Raw genomic sequence first — 19,284 nt, forward strand, 5'->3', positions numbered from 1 at the left:
AGCTGTACGTGGCGCAGTGCACGCAGCGACCGGTGGACATCGTGTTCCTGCTGGACGGCTCGGAGCGCCTGGGCGAGCAGAACTTCCGCAAGGCCCGGCGCTTCGTGGAGGAGGTGTCGCGGCGGCTGACGCTCGCCCGAAGGGATGACGACCCGCTCAACGCCCGCGTGGCGCTGCTGCAGTACGGCGGGCAGCGCGAGCAGCAGGTGGCCTTCCCACTGACCTTCAACCTCACGGCCATCCACGAGGCGCTGGAGAGCGCGCGCTACCTCAACTCCTTCTCGCACGTGGGCGCGGGCATCGTGCACGCCATCAACAGCGTGGTGCGCGGTGCACGAGCCGGGGCGCGCCGCCACGCTGAGCTGTCCTTCGTGTTCCTCACGGACGGCGTCACGGGCAACGACAGCCTGGAGGAGTCGTTGCACTCCATGCGCAAGCAGAACGTGGTGCCCACCGTGGTGGCCGTGGGCGGCGACGTGGACATGGACGTACTCACCAAGATCAGCCTGGGCGACACAGCCGCCATCTTCCGAGAGCCCGACTACGACAGCCTGGTGCAGCCCGGCTTCTTCGACAGGTTCATCCGCTGGATCTGTTAGGGCCCCGCGCCCCCACCCAGCTCCCCCCGCCCCCCAGCGTCCCGCTGCTCTCCCCCAGGAGAGGGGGGCCCACCCAGCCACCCTACCAGCCGCGCGCCCCCCGGAGCAGCGCCCTTGGGCGCGTGGGGCGCGGGTCTCAGCCCTGGGAGGCCTGAGGGGGCGCGCCTTGATTGAGGAGGGCCCCTTGCACCCCGGGTGTCCGTGCCGCCTCCCAGGTCCTCTAGGGGGTCTGACCCGGCCACCGGGTCCCCTGGGCCCTCCTGGTCTCCGGTGCTCGCGCGCCCGGCCTCCCACCGCGCCCCACACCCCTACCCCCACCCCACCCCCGCCTCGCCTCGCCTCGCCTCGCCATCTCCCCGGCTTCTTCCTCCCGGCCCTGCCCGCGCAGGCGCTGCGTCTCACTCGCGACCCTCACTGCTTCCGGCGGGAGGGCTGCGGGCCCCGCCTCTCCCGTGCCGCCCTCAGACCGGGAGCCCCGCCGGGGTAGCCGCGGTCCAATAAAGGCTTGTGAACCCGCGTCCGCGTCCGCCACGCTGCGTCTGTGCCGCGCCTGCGCTGGCCGCTGTCTAGACCGGCAGCCGCCCAGCCCGACACCCCAGCACCTCATCCCTGGGTCCCCCCACCTACTCCTGTGGCCGAAACTGTGCCTGGTCTGGCCTCTCCTCTTGGGCCGGTGTCACCTCGAGGTGCTGGCCGCCACCCTGTCCCCCAAGGCACACACAGTGGCTGGACCCCTCAACCACGGAATCCAACCTTTCTAGTCTGCCTTTTGGGCTGAAACTGTCACCAAGGAATTCTTCTGTCTCCCAAAAACGTTTGCCAGTTTGTTGACAATATTTTATACACAAGCATATACATGCACACGTAATGTCATGTGTGCATACTATACATAGGCGTGTGCACACTTGCATGTGTACATACACATACATGCTGGCGTGTGGTCTGCACACACACATGTGCACACACGTGCATACACAGCTGTATGCACTCGCAATACTCCTTTAGTTTCCTAAGCTTCGGAAATGCGGTGTACCAGAAATTGTCTGGCTTTTCACAACGGGAGCTTATTAGTTTATAAGCTTACTGCTCTGAGGCTGTGAAACTGGCCAAATCAAGGCACCATCTAGACCCCGCCTTTCTCCTGCAGACCAGCTATGCTGGTCAGGCCTCCTCGGCCACCTGGCCAGGCCCTTGGCAGCGTCCGCTGGCCTCCCCCTTCCCTGCCGGGTTTCACTGCTTCCGGCGCCTGTGTCCTTTTCTCTGGGTCCTTCTCTGCATTTCACCCTCTTGTAAAGGGCTCCGGTCAGAGGGTTAAGCCCTACCAAGGATGAGGGGGGCCTCATCTTAATTTACGATCCTACTTGCCCGGGACGGTGCTCCCTCTGGTTCTGCCCGCACTGGGGTGGATTAGTTTTATGAGCAGATTTTCCTGGGGTCCATAACACCTCCAAACCACCACGAGGACGAACACCCCCTTGGCACATGTGCATGCACAGATGTTCTCTCTTTGGCAACTTTGATGATTCTTTGTTCTCACCCCGGTGACCCCTGGTAGCTTGTGGTGGCCCCTTGGACTCCGACGCCCCCTCCGCGCTGCCCAGCGTCTGCTCCCTCCAGGGTGGCTCAGGTGCTCCTCCCCCCCACCCCCCGGGCTCGTCACCTGAGCCCCCGCCTGCGGCTGGCCAGGGACTCCACGCCACCCATTCCCTTCCCTCTGCCCCCTTTCCCCTCCTCCACAGAGCCAGCACAGATGCAACACGAGAAAAGGAAGAGACCCCCATGTCCCCCAACTGTGCAGAGGGCGCAGAGCCACCCTGCAGTCGGGGAGGGGTCGGAGGCATCTCTGTGCGGGCAGCCCCTCCCCTCCTCGCTGGGTGCTGCCACGGGAGTCTGCCCGGGCAGGGGGCTGGCCGGGCATCCCGCGTCCCGCCTCATGGAGCAGGAGCGGAGCCCACGCTGTAGCTGCCGCCCAGGGGAGCCATGCGCAGTCCCAGCCTTTGCGAAAGGCACGACAGACACCTGCAGCAAGGGGACCGCGAGTCCCTAGGCCGTGCCCTTGGGGTGCCCCCTGGCCCTGATGCCTGGCTGCTGCCAGAGGCTGGGGCTCCCCACCGACCCCCCCCCCATCATGAGGGGCTGCACAAAGTGCTGACTGGCACCCTGAACCCCATCTGCCTCTTCGGCCCCTCCCTGGCCTCACACCCGACTCTCGCTTACCTCCCACCTCCAGGGATGGTGACTACTGGGTGTCACTGCAGCTGGGCCGGCTGTGACCCAGGGGACCTGCCCAGCGGGGGTGGGGGAGGGAACGCTGCATGCAGGTGGACTCCCCTGGGTCGCGTCACCAGGGAGGTCAGGGCAGAGGGACCGACGGCAAGGCAGCCAGAATCCACCTTTCCAGCCACGTCCGCACCAGCAGTGCCCGGTGAGTGTGGGTCTCAGCAGGTGCCCCAGTGCCAGGAGCCCTTCAACCGCCTGCTCACCCACCAGGGACAGGCCCGCGAGGATGTCCTCCAGGGGATACAGCCGCAGCACACTCCTGAGAGCAGGCACCCCTGGCACTAAGGGAGCTGTTCCCAGCGCAGTGGGGCATCCAGCCCTGCAGAGGCTGAGAAAGGCATAAGTCCTGCCTCCGACCCAGAAAAGGCACCCAAGAGCTGCAGGGGCCCGTCGTAAGGCACCGCGTCTGACACCTCGTGGCCCCTGCCCTCCACGATGGCCCCCCGCCCCGGGCGCCTGGCCTCTCCCTAAAGTGAACCCTACTTGGCTCCCCACACCCTCCCGGGGGCCAGCGTTGGAGGGAGGTCCCCGTGTGAACCGCTCCTGGTGGGGGACCCGACAGGGCCCCAGTCACCATGTCCAGACAGAAGGCAGAGCGCGTGGTGGGGGGCAAGGGTCTGCTCTCTGAGGGGCATCTCCGCCCGGGGCCGCTGCAGCCTCCAGTGCTGTCCTATCCTGGAGACGCAGGGTCAGGGTGGCGGGCAGGGAGGCCAGCTGGACTGCGGCCGTCGGGGAGGCTTGCCCCTGACAGTACCTGCATCCTGGCCCCTCCCAGCCTCAAAACGGGCAGCCAGTGAGATGCTGCTGCTAAACCACCCTGTTGGGGAGCGGGGTGCCCGCCCTCTCGAGGGATACTCGTATCAGCAACTGGGAAGCGGCGACCACAGGCTCAGAGCTGGACCTGCTCCCCTGGTGCGTGTCCCTCCCCACTGGCCACCTGGCCAGGGCCCAGCACACTGCACAGGCCTCTCCGCACAGCCCAGCTGCACCGTCCAGTTTCCAGGCAAGGCCCAGGCTCATCGACACCCACCACACACCCTCCCTGGCCCAGAAACTCACACCCACGGGCGACAGCGCCAACCCCAAGTTACCCCAAGGACATGCACAGAGCCCTGTGCCAGCCCCACCAGCAAGCAGGGCCCACCCTCCCAGGGGGACGCCACCGCAGGAGCCACAGACACCAGAGCAGAGGGATGACACAGGCCGTTCATTTAAAGCTTGGGGAAGGCTCACGCCAGGGTGTCACCCACAGTCCCACGAGGAAGTGGGGAGGTGGCGGGGCCGGGCGGGGGAAGTGGGGCGTCAGGAGGCATCCGGGGCCACCCCATGGCCCCCCACACATCGTGTCCTGCCAGCGTCTGTCTTCTGGGCCCCACGCAGACCGGCAGGAACAAAAATGCATGTCCAGGTAATACACATCCAAGTGACGCGTGACCGCGTAGCATGCATTTGGGTAACACATACCCAGGTGATGGGTGCCCAGGTGACATGGGACCAGGTGATGGGTGCTCAGGTGACCTGGGTCCAGGTGATGGGTGCCCAGGTGATATGGGACCAAGTGATGGGTGCTCAGGTGATATGGGACCAGGTGATGGGTGCTCAGGTGACCTGGGTTCAGGTGATGTGTGCCCAGGTGACCTGGGTCCAGGTGATGGGTGCCCAGGTGACATGGGACCAGGTGATGGGTGCTCAGGTGACCTGGGTTCAGGTGATGCATGCCCAGGTGACCTGGGTCCAGGTGATGGGTGCTCAGGTGACATGGGTTCAGGTGATGCATGCCCAGGTGACCTGGGTCCAGGTGATGGGTGCTCAGGTGACATGGGTCCAGGTGATGGGTGCTCAGGTGACATGGGACTAGGTGATGGGTGCCCAGGTGACATGGGTGACGTGGGACCAGGTGACATAAGCCCAGGTGACATAGGCCCAGGTGATGTGTGCCCCGGTGACAGGCTCAGATGACACAAGACCCAGGTGACGCACCCTCCCCAGCCCACCCCAGCCCCACTCCACCGGGGGTTGGCATGGAGGGCTGGCATCCAGTGGCTGAGCTGGGGGCAGGGCCAGCAAGGGTGTCCTTGCCAGCGTCACTCCTGTCGGGCCTCCAGGTGCTGCAGCACCAGCGCGGCCTGGGCCTGTGCCTCCTGCAGGAGGCTGGAGACACGTTGGCGGGCCTGGGGAGGCGAGGAGGCTGAGCTGGTCTCTGGCCTGCCGAGCAGCCGCCTCCCCAGCCAGCACAGCATCTCCCTGCCCCACCACAGCCCCACCCATCTGTCCTGCTGTCTGTAAGGCCTCTGTCACCTCCTACACCCCATGCCCGTCCACTCTGCAGTGACCAGGCCCACCTGGGTCTCCTGTGGAGGGGGGATAGTAAGGACAGCCTGGGGGCCTCAGGGGAGCAGGAGGGGACGGTGGGGACAGACTGGGGGGAGCAGGGGCATGCAGGGGACAGCCAGCAGCATCAGCCCTAACCCCAGTGACTCCCAGACCCCACCAAGATGGGCTGAGCCGAGATGTGTGGGGAAGGCCCAAACCTGGGCCAGCAGGCACAGAGCGACACTCTCTCCACAGATTTCTGCCCCGGAGGACGGCCTGTCCCCAGCTGCCCCGCGTCCTCCCAGCCCCATGTCTGCCCCGTGCCAGCCCCACCTGCTCCCTAAAGGCCTCGTCCGAGATGTCTTTCAGGTTGGTGAGCACGTTGCAGTACGCCCCGAACACACCTGTCTCCAGCGTTTTGGCAGCCACCTGCGGGGACACAGGGCACACCTGGGCAGGGGACAGGGGTGGGGCCATCTGTGGCCAGAGAAGGAGGAGGGGCAGTGGAGGGGCAGGGAGGGGAGGAGAGGAAGGAGGAGGGAAGGGAGGAGGGGGAAAGGAAGGGGCAGGGAGGAGGGAGGGGAGGAGGGGAACAGGGGAGGGGAAGAGGTAGGGAGGAGGGAAAGGAGGAGAGGAGGAAGGGGAGGGAAGAAGAGGAGGGGATGAGGGGAGGAGGGGAGGAGGAAGGGGAGGGAAGAAGAGGAGGGGATGAGGGGAGGAGGGGAGGGGAGAAGGGGAGGAGGAAGGGAAGGAGGGAGGGGCGGGGAGGAGGGGTCCTGGGGCCGGGCAAGCACGCAGCGTGGCGGGTGCCACCTTTTCCAGGGCTTGAACAAGACCCTGTGTGCCACACTTCTAATGGAGACAGGAGGGGAGCCCACCTGCTCGCCTGCTGAGCCACGTGGAGTGGGTGGGGTGGGGGCCCATGAAGGCAGCAGTCACACAGCTGTGCCCCCACGTACCTGCAGGTCAGAGCGGCAGGCCAGGTTCCCGCACACGGCCAGCTCCTGCAGCACTGGCCACAGAGACGCCACAGTTTCGGCCAGCGACAGGGGCACAGCCACCGCCTGCCTGAGCCCCTCCTGCAGGGCCGCCACTCGCCTGGAGCCGGAGGAGGGATGAGGCTGGGCCACCGGGGGGACCACGACCCGGGAGGGTGTGCCGCACCCCAGGCCGGCGGGTAGCGGTGCGCAGGGAATGGGCCCCCCAGCACACGTGGCCGCACACACACCTGACCCTCTCCTCAGCTGTGCTCTTGGGCAGCTTCATTGCTTCCTGCCAGGGAGAAGCAGAGAGCACAGTCAGAGGAGCACAGAGGAGCACGGTCAGAGAGCACGGCCAGAGGAGCACGGTCAGAGGAGCACGGTCAGAGGAGCAGTCAGAGAGCACAGTCAAGGGGCACAGTTAGAGAGCACAGTCAGAGGAGCACAGTTAGAGAGCACAGTCAGAGAGCACGGTCAGAGGAGCACAGTTAGAGAAGCATAGTCAGAGAAGGAAGGTCAGAGGAGAACGGTCAGAGAGCATGGTCAGAGGAGCATGGTCAGAGGAGCACGGTCAGAGAGCACAGTCAGAGAGCACAGTCAGAGGAGCATGGTCAGAGGAGGAAGGTCAGAGGAGCACAGTTAGAGGAGCACAGTCAGAGGAGGAAGGTCAGAGGAGCATGGTCAGAGAGCACAGTCAGAGAGCACGGTCAGAGGAGCACAGTTAGAGGAGCACAGTCAGAGGAGGAAGGTCAGAGGAGCACGGTCAGAGAGCACAGTCAGAGGAGCATGGTCAGAGGAGCACAGTTAGAGGAGCACAGTCAGAGGAGGAAGGTCAGAGGAGCATGGTCAGAGAGCACAGTCAGAGGAGCACGGTCAGAGGCGCACGGTCAGAGAGCACGGTCAGAGAGCACGGTCAGAGGAGCACAGTTAGAGGAGCACAGTCAGAGGAGGAAGGTCAGAGGAGGAAGGTCAGAGAGCATGGTCAGAGGAGCACGGTCAGAGAGCACAGGCAGAGAGCATGGTCAGGGGAGCACAGTCAGAGAGCATGGTCAGAGGAGCACAGTTAGAGGAGCACGGTCAGAAGAGGAAGGTCAGAGGAGCACGGTCAGAGAGCAGGGTCAGAGAGCATGGTCAGAGGAGCACAGTTAGAGGAGCACGGTTAGAGGAGGAAGGTCAGAGGAGCATGGTCAGAGAGCACGGTCAGAGAGCACGGTCAGAGGAACACGGTCAGAAAGCACGGTCAGAGGAGCACAGTTAGAGGAGCACAGTCAGAGGAGGAAGGTCAGAGGAAGAAGGTCAGAGAGCATGGTCAGAGGAGCACAGTTAGAGAGCACAGTTAGAGAGCACAGTTAGAGAGCACAGTCAGAGGAACAAGGTCAGAGGAGCACAGAGCACTGGGCCAGAGCCCAGGGACTCGCATTTGGCTGCGCCATCAGCAGCCATGTTCTGGGGTCAAAACCGCATCCTTTGGGAGCATCTGGCCAGGCCAGGACCTGGGCCCTGGCAGAGGTGACAGGGAAGACACCCTGGCACGGCAGGCAGTGCCCGAGCCCCAGGGACCCGCGAGCCCAGAAAACAAGACCAACTCGGGGTTGGGGGGGGACAGTTCCCCCAGCCTAAATTGTTCAAGAAATGACTCCTTCCCCACTGAGTGGCCACTGTCCCCTTGTCAAAATTCCGCTGGTCACGAATCCAAGGGTTTGGGTTCTGAGCTCTCAATTCTAGCCCATCAGCCTGTGTGTGACCCTCGTGCCAGGGCCACACTGTTCTGACTGCTGCAGTGTTGTAATAAGGTTTAAGATTGGGACATGTAAGTCTTCAACTTGACTCTTCTTTTTCAAGATGGCAGTAGCTATTCTGAGCCCCTTACTCTTCCATAGACATTTAATCATTGGCTTTTCATCAGTTCAAAAGAAGTTTCTTGGATTTTTTATTGTGATTGCATTGAATCTATAAACTGCTTGGGGTAAGACTGACATCTTAAAATTTAGTCTTCCAATCCATGAACACAAAACATCCTTCTATTTATTCAGGCCTTCTTTGATTTCTTTTAGCAATATTGTGCACTTTACTGTGTACAAGCCCTTTACATCCCTCATTAACCTTATCCTAGATATTTGATTCTTTTACTTGCTATTGTAAATGAAATTGTTTCCTCAATTTCTTCTTCTACTTGTTCATTGCTTCTGTATAGAAACACTACTGATTTGGGGGCGCTGATAACCCACCACTGTGTCAAACACATTTATTAGCTCTAACAGATTTGTTGTGGATTTTTCAGGATTTTTTGTATACAGGATCATGTTATCTGCAAATAAGGAAAGTTTTACTTCTTCCTTTCTAATTTGGATGCCTTGTATTTCTTTTTCTTGTCTAATTGTTCTGGTTAGAACTTCCAGCACAATGTTGAATAGCAATGTTGAATCACCTGTGTATGTAGCTGACGTGATTATGATTTAATCCTATGAAATGTCTTCATTGCAACAGACAGGCCAGCACTTGCCCAACCAGACAAACAGGTACCACCACTTGGCCAAGGTGAGACATGAACCTGACCATGACAGTCCACCCCTTGTCAACTTAGCAGCTATACACGACACCTTAAACTATACCTAATTTCTAAATAAAAAAACATTAAAACATATTTTATCTTTTACCTAACAATACTCAACACATTAATTCTCTCCAGAATAGAGTGCAAGTCCTTGGGTAATATTCATTCTTAAACTTGATATCTTACAACTTAAATAGTATTACAGGAACAAAACAGCATTACAGTCCTCATTTCTGTAACTGATCACGTGGTCAAAGTTCATATTTATCACTACCTTCTTCCACTACCCATTCCATGTTCCCTTTGCCCTCAGCAAGCACTTCAGCTGGCCGTGGTTCTTTGCCTGGTGGGGTGACCCAAACCTTCATTCCTGAAGTTTCAGAGCCATTGGTAGTCCTTCTGGGATTGGGTTTTTGCAGTTTTCCATTGATTTTAATCACAGGGCATGGTAATACTAAAAGACGCCCTAAGGGATCTCGTATATTCCAAGAAAACTCTTCTTTACCTCCATTGTGTAGTTGCAGTCCTATTTCCCCCTGATAGTTGGGGTCACTCACCCAGAAAAATACTGCAATCCTTTTCTTGGCTTGTTGATCCAGGGGCGTGAGTAGCCCAAAGTGACCAGGTGGCAGTCTTAGATTCCAGTTCAAGGAATCATTGTTGTTTCTCCTGGGGTAAGCACTCCCCTTTTTGGAACTAAAACCTGTAGACAAGCAGAGCTCAGGGTCGCAGGGACAGGAAGCAAAAATTTTCCTAGTGGATCACTAGGAGTAATAGTGAGTGGCACCACTCCCATTTCCACCCTTGGCTCCTGGACCCATAGACCCTGGCTATGGAGAAACAGCACCATACAGCGGATGCTGATTCAGAGCATACACAGCTTCCTGGAGAACATTACCCCAGCCCTTCAAGGTATTGCCCCTAGTTGGCACCATAATTGAGTTTTCAAAAGGCCATTCCACCGTTCTATCAATCCAGCTGCTTCTGGATGATGGGGAACATGGTAAGACCAGAGAATTCCATGAGCATGTGCCCATTCCCGCACTTCATTTGCTGTGAACTGTGTTCCTTGATCCGAAGCAATGCTATGTGGAATACCATGACGATGGATAAGGCATTCTGTAAGCCCACGGATGGTAGTTTTGGCAGAAGCATTCCATGCAGGGAAAGCAAACCCATATCCAGAGTATGTGTCTATTCCAGTTAGAACAAATCGCTGCCCCTTCCATAAAGGGAGTGGTCCAATGTAATCAACCAGCCACCATGTAGCCGGCTGGTCACCTCGGGGAATGGTGCCATATCGGGGGCTGAGTGTGGGTCTCTGCTGCTGGCAGATTGGGCACTCAGCAGTGGCTGTAGCCAGGTCAGCCTTGGTGAGTGGAAGTCCATGTTGCTGAGCCCATGCATAACCTCCATCCCTACCACCATGACCACTTTGTTCATGAGCCCATTGGGCAATGACAGGAGTTGCTGGGGAAAGAGGCTGACTGGTATCCACAGAACAGGTCATCTTATCCACTTGATTATTAAAATCTTCCTCTGCTGGGGCGGGCCGCGGTGGCTCAGCGGGCAAAGTGCTTGCCTGCTATGCCGGAGGACCTCGGTTCGATTCCCGGCCCCACCCCATGTAACAAAAACGGAGAAACAGAATACAATAAAACAAGAAAATGTTTAAAAATGTTTCCCTTTCTTCCTTCCTTCCTTCCTTCTATCCTTCCTTCCTTCTCTCTGTCTTTCCTTTAAAAAAAAAAAAAAAAAAAAAAAAAAAAAAAAAAAATCTTCCTCTGCTGAAGTCACCCTCTGGTGTGCATTCACATGGGACACAAATATCTTCATGTTTTTAGCCCACTCAGAAAGGTCTATCCACATGCTTCTTCCCCAGACCTCTTTATCATCAATTTTCCAATTATGGCCTTTCCAAGTCCCTGACCATCCAGCCAAACCATTAGCAACAGCCCATGAGTCAGTATACAAACGCACCTCTGGCCAGTTCTCCTTCCAAGCAAAATGAACAACCAGGTGCACTGCTCGAAGTTCTGCCCACTGGGAGGATTTCCCCTCACCACTGTCCTTCAAGGACACCCCAGAGAGGGGTTGTACTGCTGCAGCTGTCCACTCTTGGGTGGTACCTGCATATCGTGCTGAGCCATCTGAAAACCAGGCCCGAGTTTTCTCTTCCTCAGTCAATTCACTGTAAGGAACTCCCCAAGAGGCCATGGCTCTGGTCTGAGAAAGAGATGGTAATGTGGCAGGAGTGGAAACCATGGGAATTTGGGCCACTTCTTCATGTAACTTACTTGTGCCTTCAGGACCTGCTCTTGCTCTATCTCATATGTACCATTTCCATTTTACAATAGAGTGCTGCTATGCATGCCCAACTTTATGGCTTGGTGGGTCAGACAACACCCAGCTCATGATAGGCAACTCAGGTCTCATGGTAACTTGGTGGCCCATGGTTAAGCGTTCAGTCTCTACTAAGGCCCAGTAGCAGGACAAAAGCTGTTTCTCAGAAGGAGAGTAGTTATCTGCAGCAGATGGTAAGGCTTTGCTCCAAAATCCTAAGGGTCTGCGTTGTGATTCTCTTATAGGGGACTGCCAAAGGCTCCAGACAGCATCTCTATTTGCCACTGACACTTCCAGCACCGTTGGATCTGCTGGATCATATGGCCCAAGTGGCAGAGCAGCTTGTACTGTAGCCTGGACCTGTCGCAGAGCCTCCTCTTGTTCAGGTCCCCACTCAAAATTAGCAGCTTTTCAGGTCACTTGATAAATGGGCTGGAAATGCACACACAAATGAGAAATATGTTGTTGCCAAAATTAAAAGAGACCAACTAGGCATTGTGCCTCTTTTTTGGTCATAAGAGGGGCCAGATGCAGCAACTTACCCTTCACCTTAGAAGGCATATCTTAACACGCCCCATACCATTGGAAACCCAGAAATTTCACTGAGGTGGAAGACCCCTATATATTTTTTTTTCACAAACATTCCTATTTTTTTTTAAAACAAACAAACAAAAAACTATATTTCAGGTGCAGCTTCATTCAGTGTTCCAACATAGTTACATTACACTTAGGTATTATTGTGCTGTCCATTTTTGAGTTTTTGTATCTAGTCCTGTTGCACAATCTGTATCCCTTCAGCTCCAATTACCCATTATCTTACCCTGTTTCTAACTCCTGCTGGTCTCTGTTACCAATGATATATTCCAAGCTGATTCTCGAATATCAGTTCACATCAGTGGGACCATACAGTATTTGTCCTTTAGTTTTTGGCTAGACTCACTCAGCATAATGTTCTCTAGGTCCATCCATGTTATTACATGCTTCATAAGTTTAGTCTGTCTTAAAGCTGCATAATATTTCATCGTAGGTATACGCCACAGTTTGTTTAGCCACTCGTCTGTTGATGGACATTTTGGCTGTTTCCATCTCTTTGCAATTGTAGATAATGCTGCTATAAACACTGGTGTGCAAATGTCCATCTGTGTCTTTGCCCTTAAGTCCTTTGAGTAGATACCTAGCAGTGGTATTGCTGGGTCGTAATCCATTCTGCCAGTCTATGTCTTTTGATTGGGAAATTCAGTCCATTAACTTTTAGTGTTATTACTGTTTGGATAATATTTTCCTCTACCATTTTGGCTTTTGTATTATATATATCATATCTGATTTTCCTTCTTTCTACACTTTACTCCATACCTCTCTCTTCTGTCTTTTCGTATCTGACTCTAGTGCTCCCTTTAGTATTTCTTGCAGAGCTGGTCTCTTGGTCACAAATTCTCTCAGTGACTTTTTGTCTGAGAATGTTTTAATTTCTCCCTCATTTTTGAAGGACAATTTTGCTGGATATAGGAGTCTTGGTTGGCAGTTTTTCTCTTTTAGTAATTTAAATATATCATCCCACTGTCTTCTAGCTTCCATGGTTTCTGCTGAGAAATCTACACATAGTCTTATTGGGTTTCCCTTGTATGTGACAGATTGTTTTTCTCTTGCTGCTTTCAAGATCCTCTCTTTCTCTTTGACCTCTGACATTCTAACTAGTAAGTGTCTTGGAGAACGCCTATTTGGGTCTATTCTCTTTGGTTTCGCTGCACTTCTTGGATCTGTAAATTTAGGTCTTTCATAAGAGTTGGGAAATTTTCAGTGATAATTTCTTCCATTAGTTTTTCTCCTCCTTTTCCCTTCTCTTCTCCTTCTGGGACACCCACACCACGTATATTTGTGAGCTTCATATTGTCATTCAGTTCCCTGATCCCCTGCTCAAGTTTTTCCATTCTTTTCCCTATAGTTTCTGTTTCTTTTTGGAATTCAGATGTTCCATCCTCCAGTTCACTAATTGTAGCTTCTGTCTCTTTAGATCTACCATTGTAGATATCCATTGTTTTTTCCATTTTTTCTTCTTTGTCCTTCACTCCCATAAGTTCTGTGATTTGTTTTTTCAGATTTTCTATTTCTTCTTTTTGTTCAGCCCATGTCTTCTTCATGTCCTCCCTCAATTTATTGATTTGGTTTTTGAAGAGTTTTTCCATTTCTGTTCGTATATTCAGCATTAGTTGCCTCAGCTCCTGTATCTCATTTGAACTATTGGTTTGTTCCTTTGACTGGGCCATATCTTCAATTTTCCGAGCGTGATCCATTATTTTCTGCTGGTGTCTGGGCATTTGATCAGATTTCCCTGGGTGTGGGACCCGGCTGGTTGAAAGGTTTTTCTGTGAAATCTCTGGGTTGTTTTTCTTTTCCTGCCCAGTAGGTGGCGCTCGTGGCGCTCGTCTGTCTGCGGGGCCCACCAGTAAAAGATGCTGTGGCTCCTTTAACTTGCCAATCCGAATCTCGCAGTCGGCCCGGGAAACCGTGCGTGGAGGGGGGGTCGCCGGCCGCCACGGCTTGGGGGAGTGCCAGTCCAAATTGCCCAGCTGGCCCGAGACGCCAAGCGTGGCGGGAGGGCCCCGCTATCCAATGTTCCCAGTCAGACCGGGGAGCCACGTGCGTGGAGGGGACCCCAGTTGCCAGCCACCCCGGCTGGGAAAACGCGCGCCCCTCGGGTATCTCACCGCAGCGGATTCTCCCTGCCCGTTCAGCTGTTCCAGAATGGGGTACGCTGTCTTTTTTGTCTCTGTCGTGGCTCTGGGAACTGTTTTGTATTGTTTCTGTTTCTTTAGTTGCTGTTCTGGAGGAGGAACTAAGACCCGCGCGTCTTACTAAGCCGCCATCTTCTCCGGAAGTCGACCCCTATATTTTTGTTGGATTTATCTCCCATCCTCTGACACACAAATGCCTTACCAGTAAGTCTAGAGGAGTTGTTACTTCTTGCTTACTAGGTCCAATCAACATGATATCATCAATCTAGTGGACCAGTGTGATGTTTTGTGGGAGGGAGAAATGATCAAGATCCCCTGCAGACAAGATTATGACAAGATTAGGGCCGGAGAGTTGATATACCCCTGAGGTAGGTCATTGAAAGTATATTGCTGACCTTGCCAGAGGAAAGAAAACTGTTTCTGGTGGTCCTTACTAATAGCTATTGAGAAAAAAGCATTTGCCAGATCAATAGCTGCATACCAGGTACTAGGGGATGTATTGATTTGCTCAAGCAATGACACTACCTCTGGAACAGCAGCTGCAATTGGAGTTACCACCTGGCTGAGTTTACGATAATCCACTGTCATTTTCCAAGACCCATCTGTTTTCTGCACAGGCCAAATAGGAGAGTTGAACGGGGATGTGGTGGGAATCACCACCCCTGCATCTTTCAAGCACTTAAGAGTGGCAGTAATCTCTGCAATCCCTCCAAGAATACGGTATTGCTTTTGATTTACTATTTTGCTTGGTAGGGGCAGTTCTAGTGGCTTCCACTTGGCCTTTCCCACCATAATAGCCCTCACTGCACGAGTTAGAGAACCAACGTGGGGATTCTGCCAGTTGCTCAGTATGTCTATGCCAATTATACATTCCGGAACTGGGGAAATAACTACAGGATGGGTCCGGGGGCCCACTGGACCCACTGTGAGACAGACCTGAGCTAAAACTCCATTGATCACCTGGCCTCCATAAGCCCCCACTCTGACTGGTGGTCCAGAGTGACGTTTTGGGTCCCCTGGAATTAATGTCACTTCTGAACCAGTGTCTAAATAATCCCCAAAATATCTGATCATTTCCTTTTCCCCAATGCACAGTTACCCTGGTAAAAGGCTGTCGGTCTCCTTGGGGAAGACTTAGAGGAAGATTAACAGTATAAATTTGTGGCAGTGTAACAGGTTTCTTCCCCATAGGGACCTGGCCTCCCCTTCATTCAAGGGGCTCAGGGTCTGTAAACTGTTTCAAGTCTGGAAATTGATTAAGGGGCCGTGACTCTGTGTTTTTGTAATTCAGGTTAGACTTCTGTTCACTTGACCTAGAACTCTTTTGTTTATACAGCTCCAACAAGAATTTAGTAGACTGCCCTTCTATTGTATTTCTAGGTACCCCGTGATTTACTAGCCAATGCCACAAATCTCTGCGTGTCATATAATTTTGATGCCTCCTTTGAGTTTGTTGTCTATTACAATAGCCATGTCTACCCTGTCTTTGGCAATTAAGTGCTGCCACCTGGCTTCTGCCAACTCAGGATCCTGTCATCCCCATTGTGTTTAAGGATTACAGCTCAGTGACAGCAGTTCCTACAGTAATATCTGACCTACAGAGAAGTGCAACCACAGAGCTCTTGAGGGATGATGGTGCTAGTCTCACAAATTTATTTCTCACTGTTCTGGTGAAAGGTGCATCCTCCGGACATTCCTGGGGTGTAAGAGCAGGCTTTGCATGATAAATCCACTCTAACATTCCAATCTCTCAAGCCTCTGGATCCCCTCGTCTACATTATACCAAAGCAGTTCTGGTATTTCAACCTCAAGTAATGTCAGCCATCTTTTGATCCATGTTTCAGCCAACCATCCCAACAAACTGTTAACACCTTTTCTAACTGCTCGAGCTATAACACTGAATGCAGAATCTCTGCTTAGTCAGCCCATATCAATAAATTCAGCATGATCCATCCTTGTATTCCTCCCGCCATTATCCCACACCCTTAAAATCCATTGCCACACATATTCTCCTGATTACTGTCTATATAAATTGGAAAACTCACACAGTTCTTTGGGAGTATAACGTACCTCCTCATGTGTGATACTTTGTACCTCAACTTTAGGGGCCTGTTGGGACTTTAGTCTAGTTATAGGTCTGGAGGAAATGAGGGGTGGTAGGGGTGTGTCATGAAAAGAATTAGAAATATCTTCCAAGCCATTTGCTCCAGGGCCTTCATTTGCAGTTTCATCTGGTGAAACAGGATTAATAACTCTAGGGCTAATCCCTTCAGGAGGAGGTTGGGTGGCCAACTCCTCAAGGCAGGCTGGTGGGGCAGCTATGTCCTCAGGGCAAACTATTACAAGGTTATCTAGAGAAGACTCAGCATGGTCTAGGGTTTCAACCTCACCCCCAACATCATTATCAATCCATATGTCACATCCCATTTTTCAGGGTCCCACTCCTTTCCAATCAATGCCCTCACTTTAATGGCAGACACCATGCAAGATTGAGATTTCAGTTTACGTTGTAAAGTCGCTACTCTAACAATAAGAATCTGAGTCTGATTTTCAGAGATCTCAAGTCTACGACTACAGGAAATAAAATTTTCCTTCAGGACACTCATAGAAACGTCTACGTCTGTCAAACGGCGCTTAAGCTTCCCATTTGAAGCCTTAAGCCCATTCCTTTCACTCCTTAATGTAGCCAGTGTATCTAACAACAACCAACCAGCATCTCTATGCTTCTTATTTCCACAAAACTCTGTAAAGGTGTCAAAAACATTATATCCTAGAGCCTGGCTTCATACAGGCAAAGCATTAGAAGAATCAAATGGTGATATTCTGACTATCCCTTTTGCCAACTCACTCCTTGAACTTTGAGAGTCATTCTGATTACGGGAATCAGAGTCCTTAGTGCCTTTGAGTCCAGTCAGAGTAGAAAACCATTTATAAAAACCCATTTTTAGGATTCTGTTTCTTCAGAACCACTCCTGGTACCATTATGTATTATTTAGGGTTCTCTAGAGAAACAGAATCAACAGGGAACACTCACAAATATGAAATTTATAAAAGTGTCTCACGTGACCATGGGAATGCAGAGTCCAAAATCTGTAGGGCAGGCTATGAAGCTGATGACTCCGATGGAGGGTCTGGACGAACTCCACAGGAGAGGCTCACCAGCCGAAGCAGGAAGAGAGCCTGTCTCTTCTGAATCCTCCTTAAAAGGCTTCCAGTGATTAGACTGAGCATCACTCATTGCAGAAGACATTCCCCTTGGCTGATTACAAATGGAATCAGCTGTGGATGTAGCTGACGTGATCACGATTTAATTCTATGAAATGTCCTCATCGCAACAGACAGGCCAGCACTTGCCCAACTAGACAAACAGGTACCACCACTTGGCCAAGTTGACACATGAACCTGACCATGACCGGCATGTATATTTATAATTGTTACATCTTCCTGTTGAGTTGACTCTTTTATCAGTATTAATGACCATCTTTGTCCCTCATAACTGCCTTTGACTTAAAGTCTATTTTATCTGATATTAGTATATCTACCCCAGTTCTCTTCTGGATACTACTCACATAGTATATTTTTCCCACCCTTCCACTTTCATCCTACTTGTAGTTTTGACTTTAAAGCTCGCAAACAGCATATAGTTGGTTCATGCTTTTTTTTAATCCATTCTGCCAACCTCTGCCTTTTGACTGGAAAGTTTAATCCATTTGTATTTAAAGTAACTACTGATAATGCAGGAGTTCCTTAAGTTATTTTACTATTTAGCCTTTGTAAGTCTTATACCTTTTTTGTCTTTCAATTCTTTTATTAATGCGTACTTATATATTTATCTAATTTATTTGATTTTTTGTGTTGTACCTTATTGACTGCCTTCTCTTTTCTATCTGGATATATTTTTCATCTATTTCCCTTGTGGTAACCATGGAGCTAAGATTCAATATCCAAAATATATAACAAACACATTTAGTTTGATCCCGACTTGACTTCAATAGCATACAGATATACTTTTCCTATACCCCTCCATATCCCTACCTTTTTTGTACTTGTTACCACTTATATCTTTGCATATCACATGTACAAAACCATAGATTTCTCAATCATTTGCACTTTAGCACCTTTTTTTTTTTTTTTTTTACATGGGCAGGCACCGGGAATCGAACCCGGGTCCTTGGGCTTGGCAGGCAAGCATTCTTACCTGCTGAGCCACCGTGGCCCGCCCTGCACTTTAGCACCTTTAAGAAGTAGGAAGTGGAATTAGGTACCTAGCAATACAATACAATAATACCAGCATATTTACAATTACCCAAATGGTTACCTTTACCAGAAGGCTTTATTTCTTACCCCTAAATCTTTAATAGCTATTTTAAAGCTGAATAACATGCCTTTAAACATCTTTGAAAGTCTAAAATTAATCAAACCATAAATGTCTACAAAACATTACAGCCACACCTTAGAGATTTTTAGTTTGGTTCCAGACATTGAAATAAAGCAAATATCACAATAAAGTGAATCATACAAATATTTTGGTTTTCAAGGGCATATAAAAGTTATATTTACACTATACTATAGTCTATTGAAAATGTGAAATAGCACCATGTTTAAAATACCTTATTGCTAAAAATAAAAAAAAAAAGCTACCCATCATCTGAGCCTTCGGCGAGCTCAACCTTCCTGCTGGTGGAGGGTCCTGCCTCAGTGCTGGTGGCTGCTGATGGAGCAGGTGGTACTGCCCATGGAGGGTCCTGCCTCGGTGCTGGTGGCTGCTGATGGAGCAGGTGGTGCTGCCCAAGGCTGGGCTGGCTATGGCAGATTCCCAAAATAAGACAACGATGTTTGCTCCATTGAGTGATTCTCCCTTTCATGAAAGATTTCTCTGTAGCATGCAATGCTGTTTCATAGCATTCTACCTGCAGTAATCACAGAGGATTGGAGTCAGGCCTCTCAAAGACTGATGCTTCTTCATCAACTCAGTTGATGTAAGTCTAAATTCTTGGTTGTCATCTAGTGTTTCACAGCATCTTCACCAGACATAGATTCCATCTCAAGAAACCACTTTCTTTGCTCATCCATAAGAAGTGTCTCCTCATCCATTCCAGCTTTATCATGAAATTGCAGCCATTCAGCCCCATCTCAGTCTCCGCTTCTCATTCTGGTTCTCCGGCTGTTCCCACCACATCTGCAGCGACTTCCTCCATCGACGTCCTGAACTCCTCAAAGTCATCCATGAAGGCTGGGGCCAACGTCTTCAGACTCCTGTTAACATTGATTCTTTGATCTCCTCCCACAAATCACAAACGTTCTTAATTCATCTAGAATGGTAAGTCCTTTTCAAAAGGTTTTCAACTGACTGCCCAGATCCATTAGAGGAATCACTATCTATGGCAGCTTACAAAATGTACTTCTTAAATAATAGGACTTGAAAGTCAATTTGACTCCTGGATCCATGGGCTGCAGAACGGATGTTGTGTTAGCAGCATGAA

The 19,284-nt window shown here is 51.7% G+C and overlaps 2 protein-coding genes across 2 annotated transcripts in view; one reads left to right on the top strand and one right to left on the bottom strand.

Annotated features, from left to right (window-relative positions):
* The window catches only part of COL6A2 (collagen type VI alpha 2 chain), a 28,305-nt gene extending 27,189 nt beyond the window's left edge, over positions 1-1,116 (top strand). Inside the window, exon 28 of the mRNA XM_077119244.1 lies at positions 1-1,116. Coding sequence (XP_076975359.1) covers positions 1-599 — 599 coding nt within the window. The 3' untranslated portion in view covers positions 600-1,116.
* A 2,934-nt stretch (positions 1,117-4,050) lies between these two features.
* FTCD (formimidoyltransferase cyclodeaminase) overlaps positions 4,051-19,284 on the bottom strand; it is a 56,172-nt gene continuing 40,938 nt past the window's right edge. The window contains exons 12-15 of the mRNA XM_077119248.1: positions 6,421-6,464; positions 6,152-6,290; positions 5,526-5,621; positions 4,051-5,050 (exon numbers count right to left, since the gene is read on the bottom strand). Coding sequence (XP_076975363.1) covers positions 4,964-5,050; positions 5,526-5,621; positions 6,152-6,290; positions 6,421-6,464 — 366 coding nt within the window. The 3' untranslated portion in view covers positions 4,051-4,963. The remainder of the gene's footprint in view (positions 5,051-5,525; positions 5,622-6,151; positions 6,291-6,420; positions 6,465-19,284) is intronic.

This window comes from Tamandua tetradactyla, chromosome 10, assembly GCF_023851605.1.
Source record: "Tamandua tetradactyla isolate mTamTet1 chromosome 10, mTamTet1.pri, whole genome shotgun sequence".
NCBI lineage: Eukaryota > Metazoa > Chordata > Mammalia > Pilosa > Myrmecophagidae > Tamandua > Tamandua tetradactyla.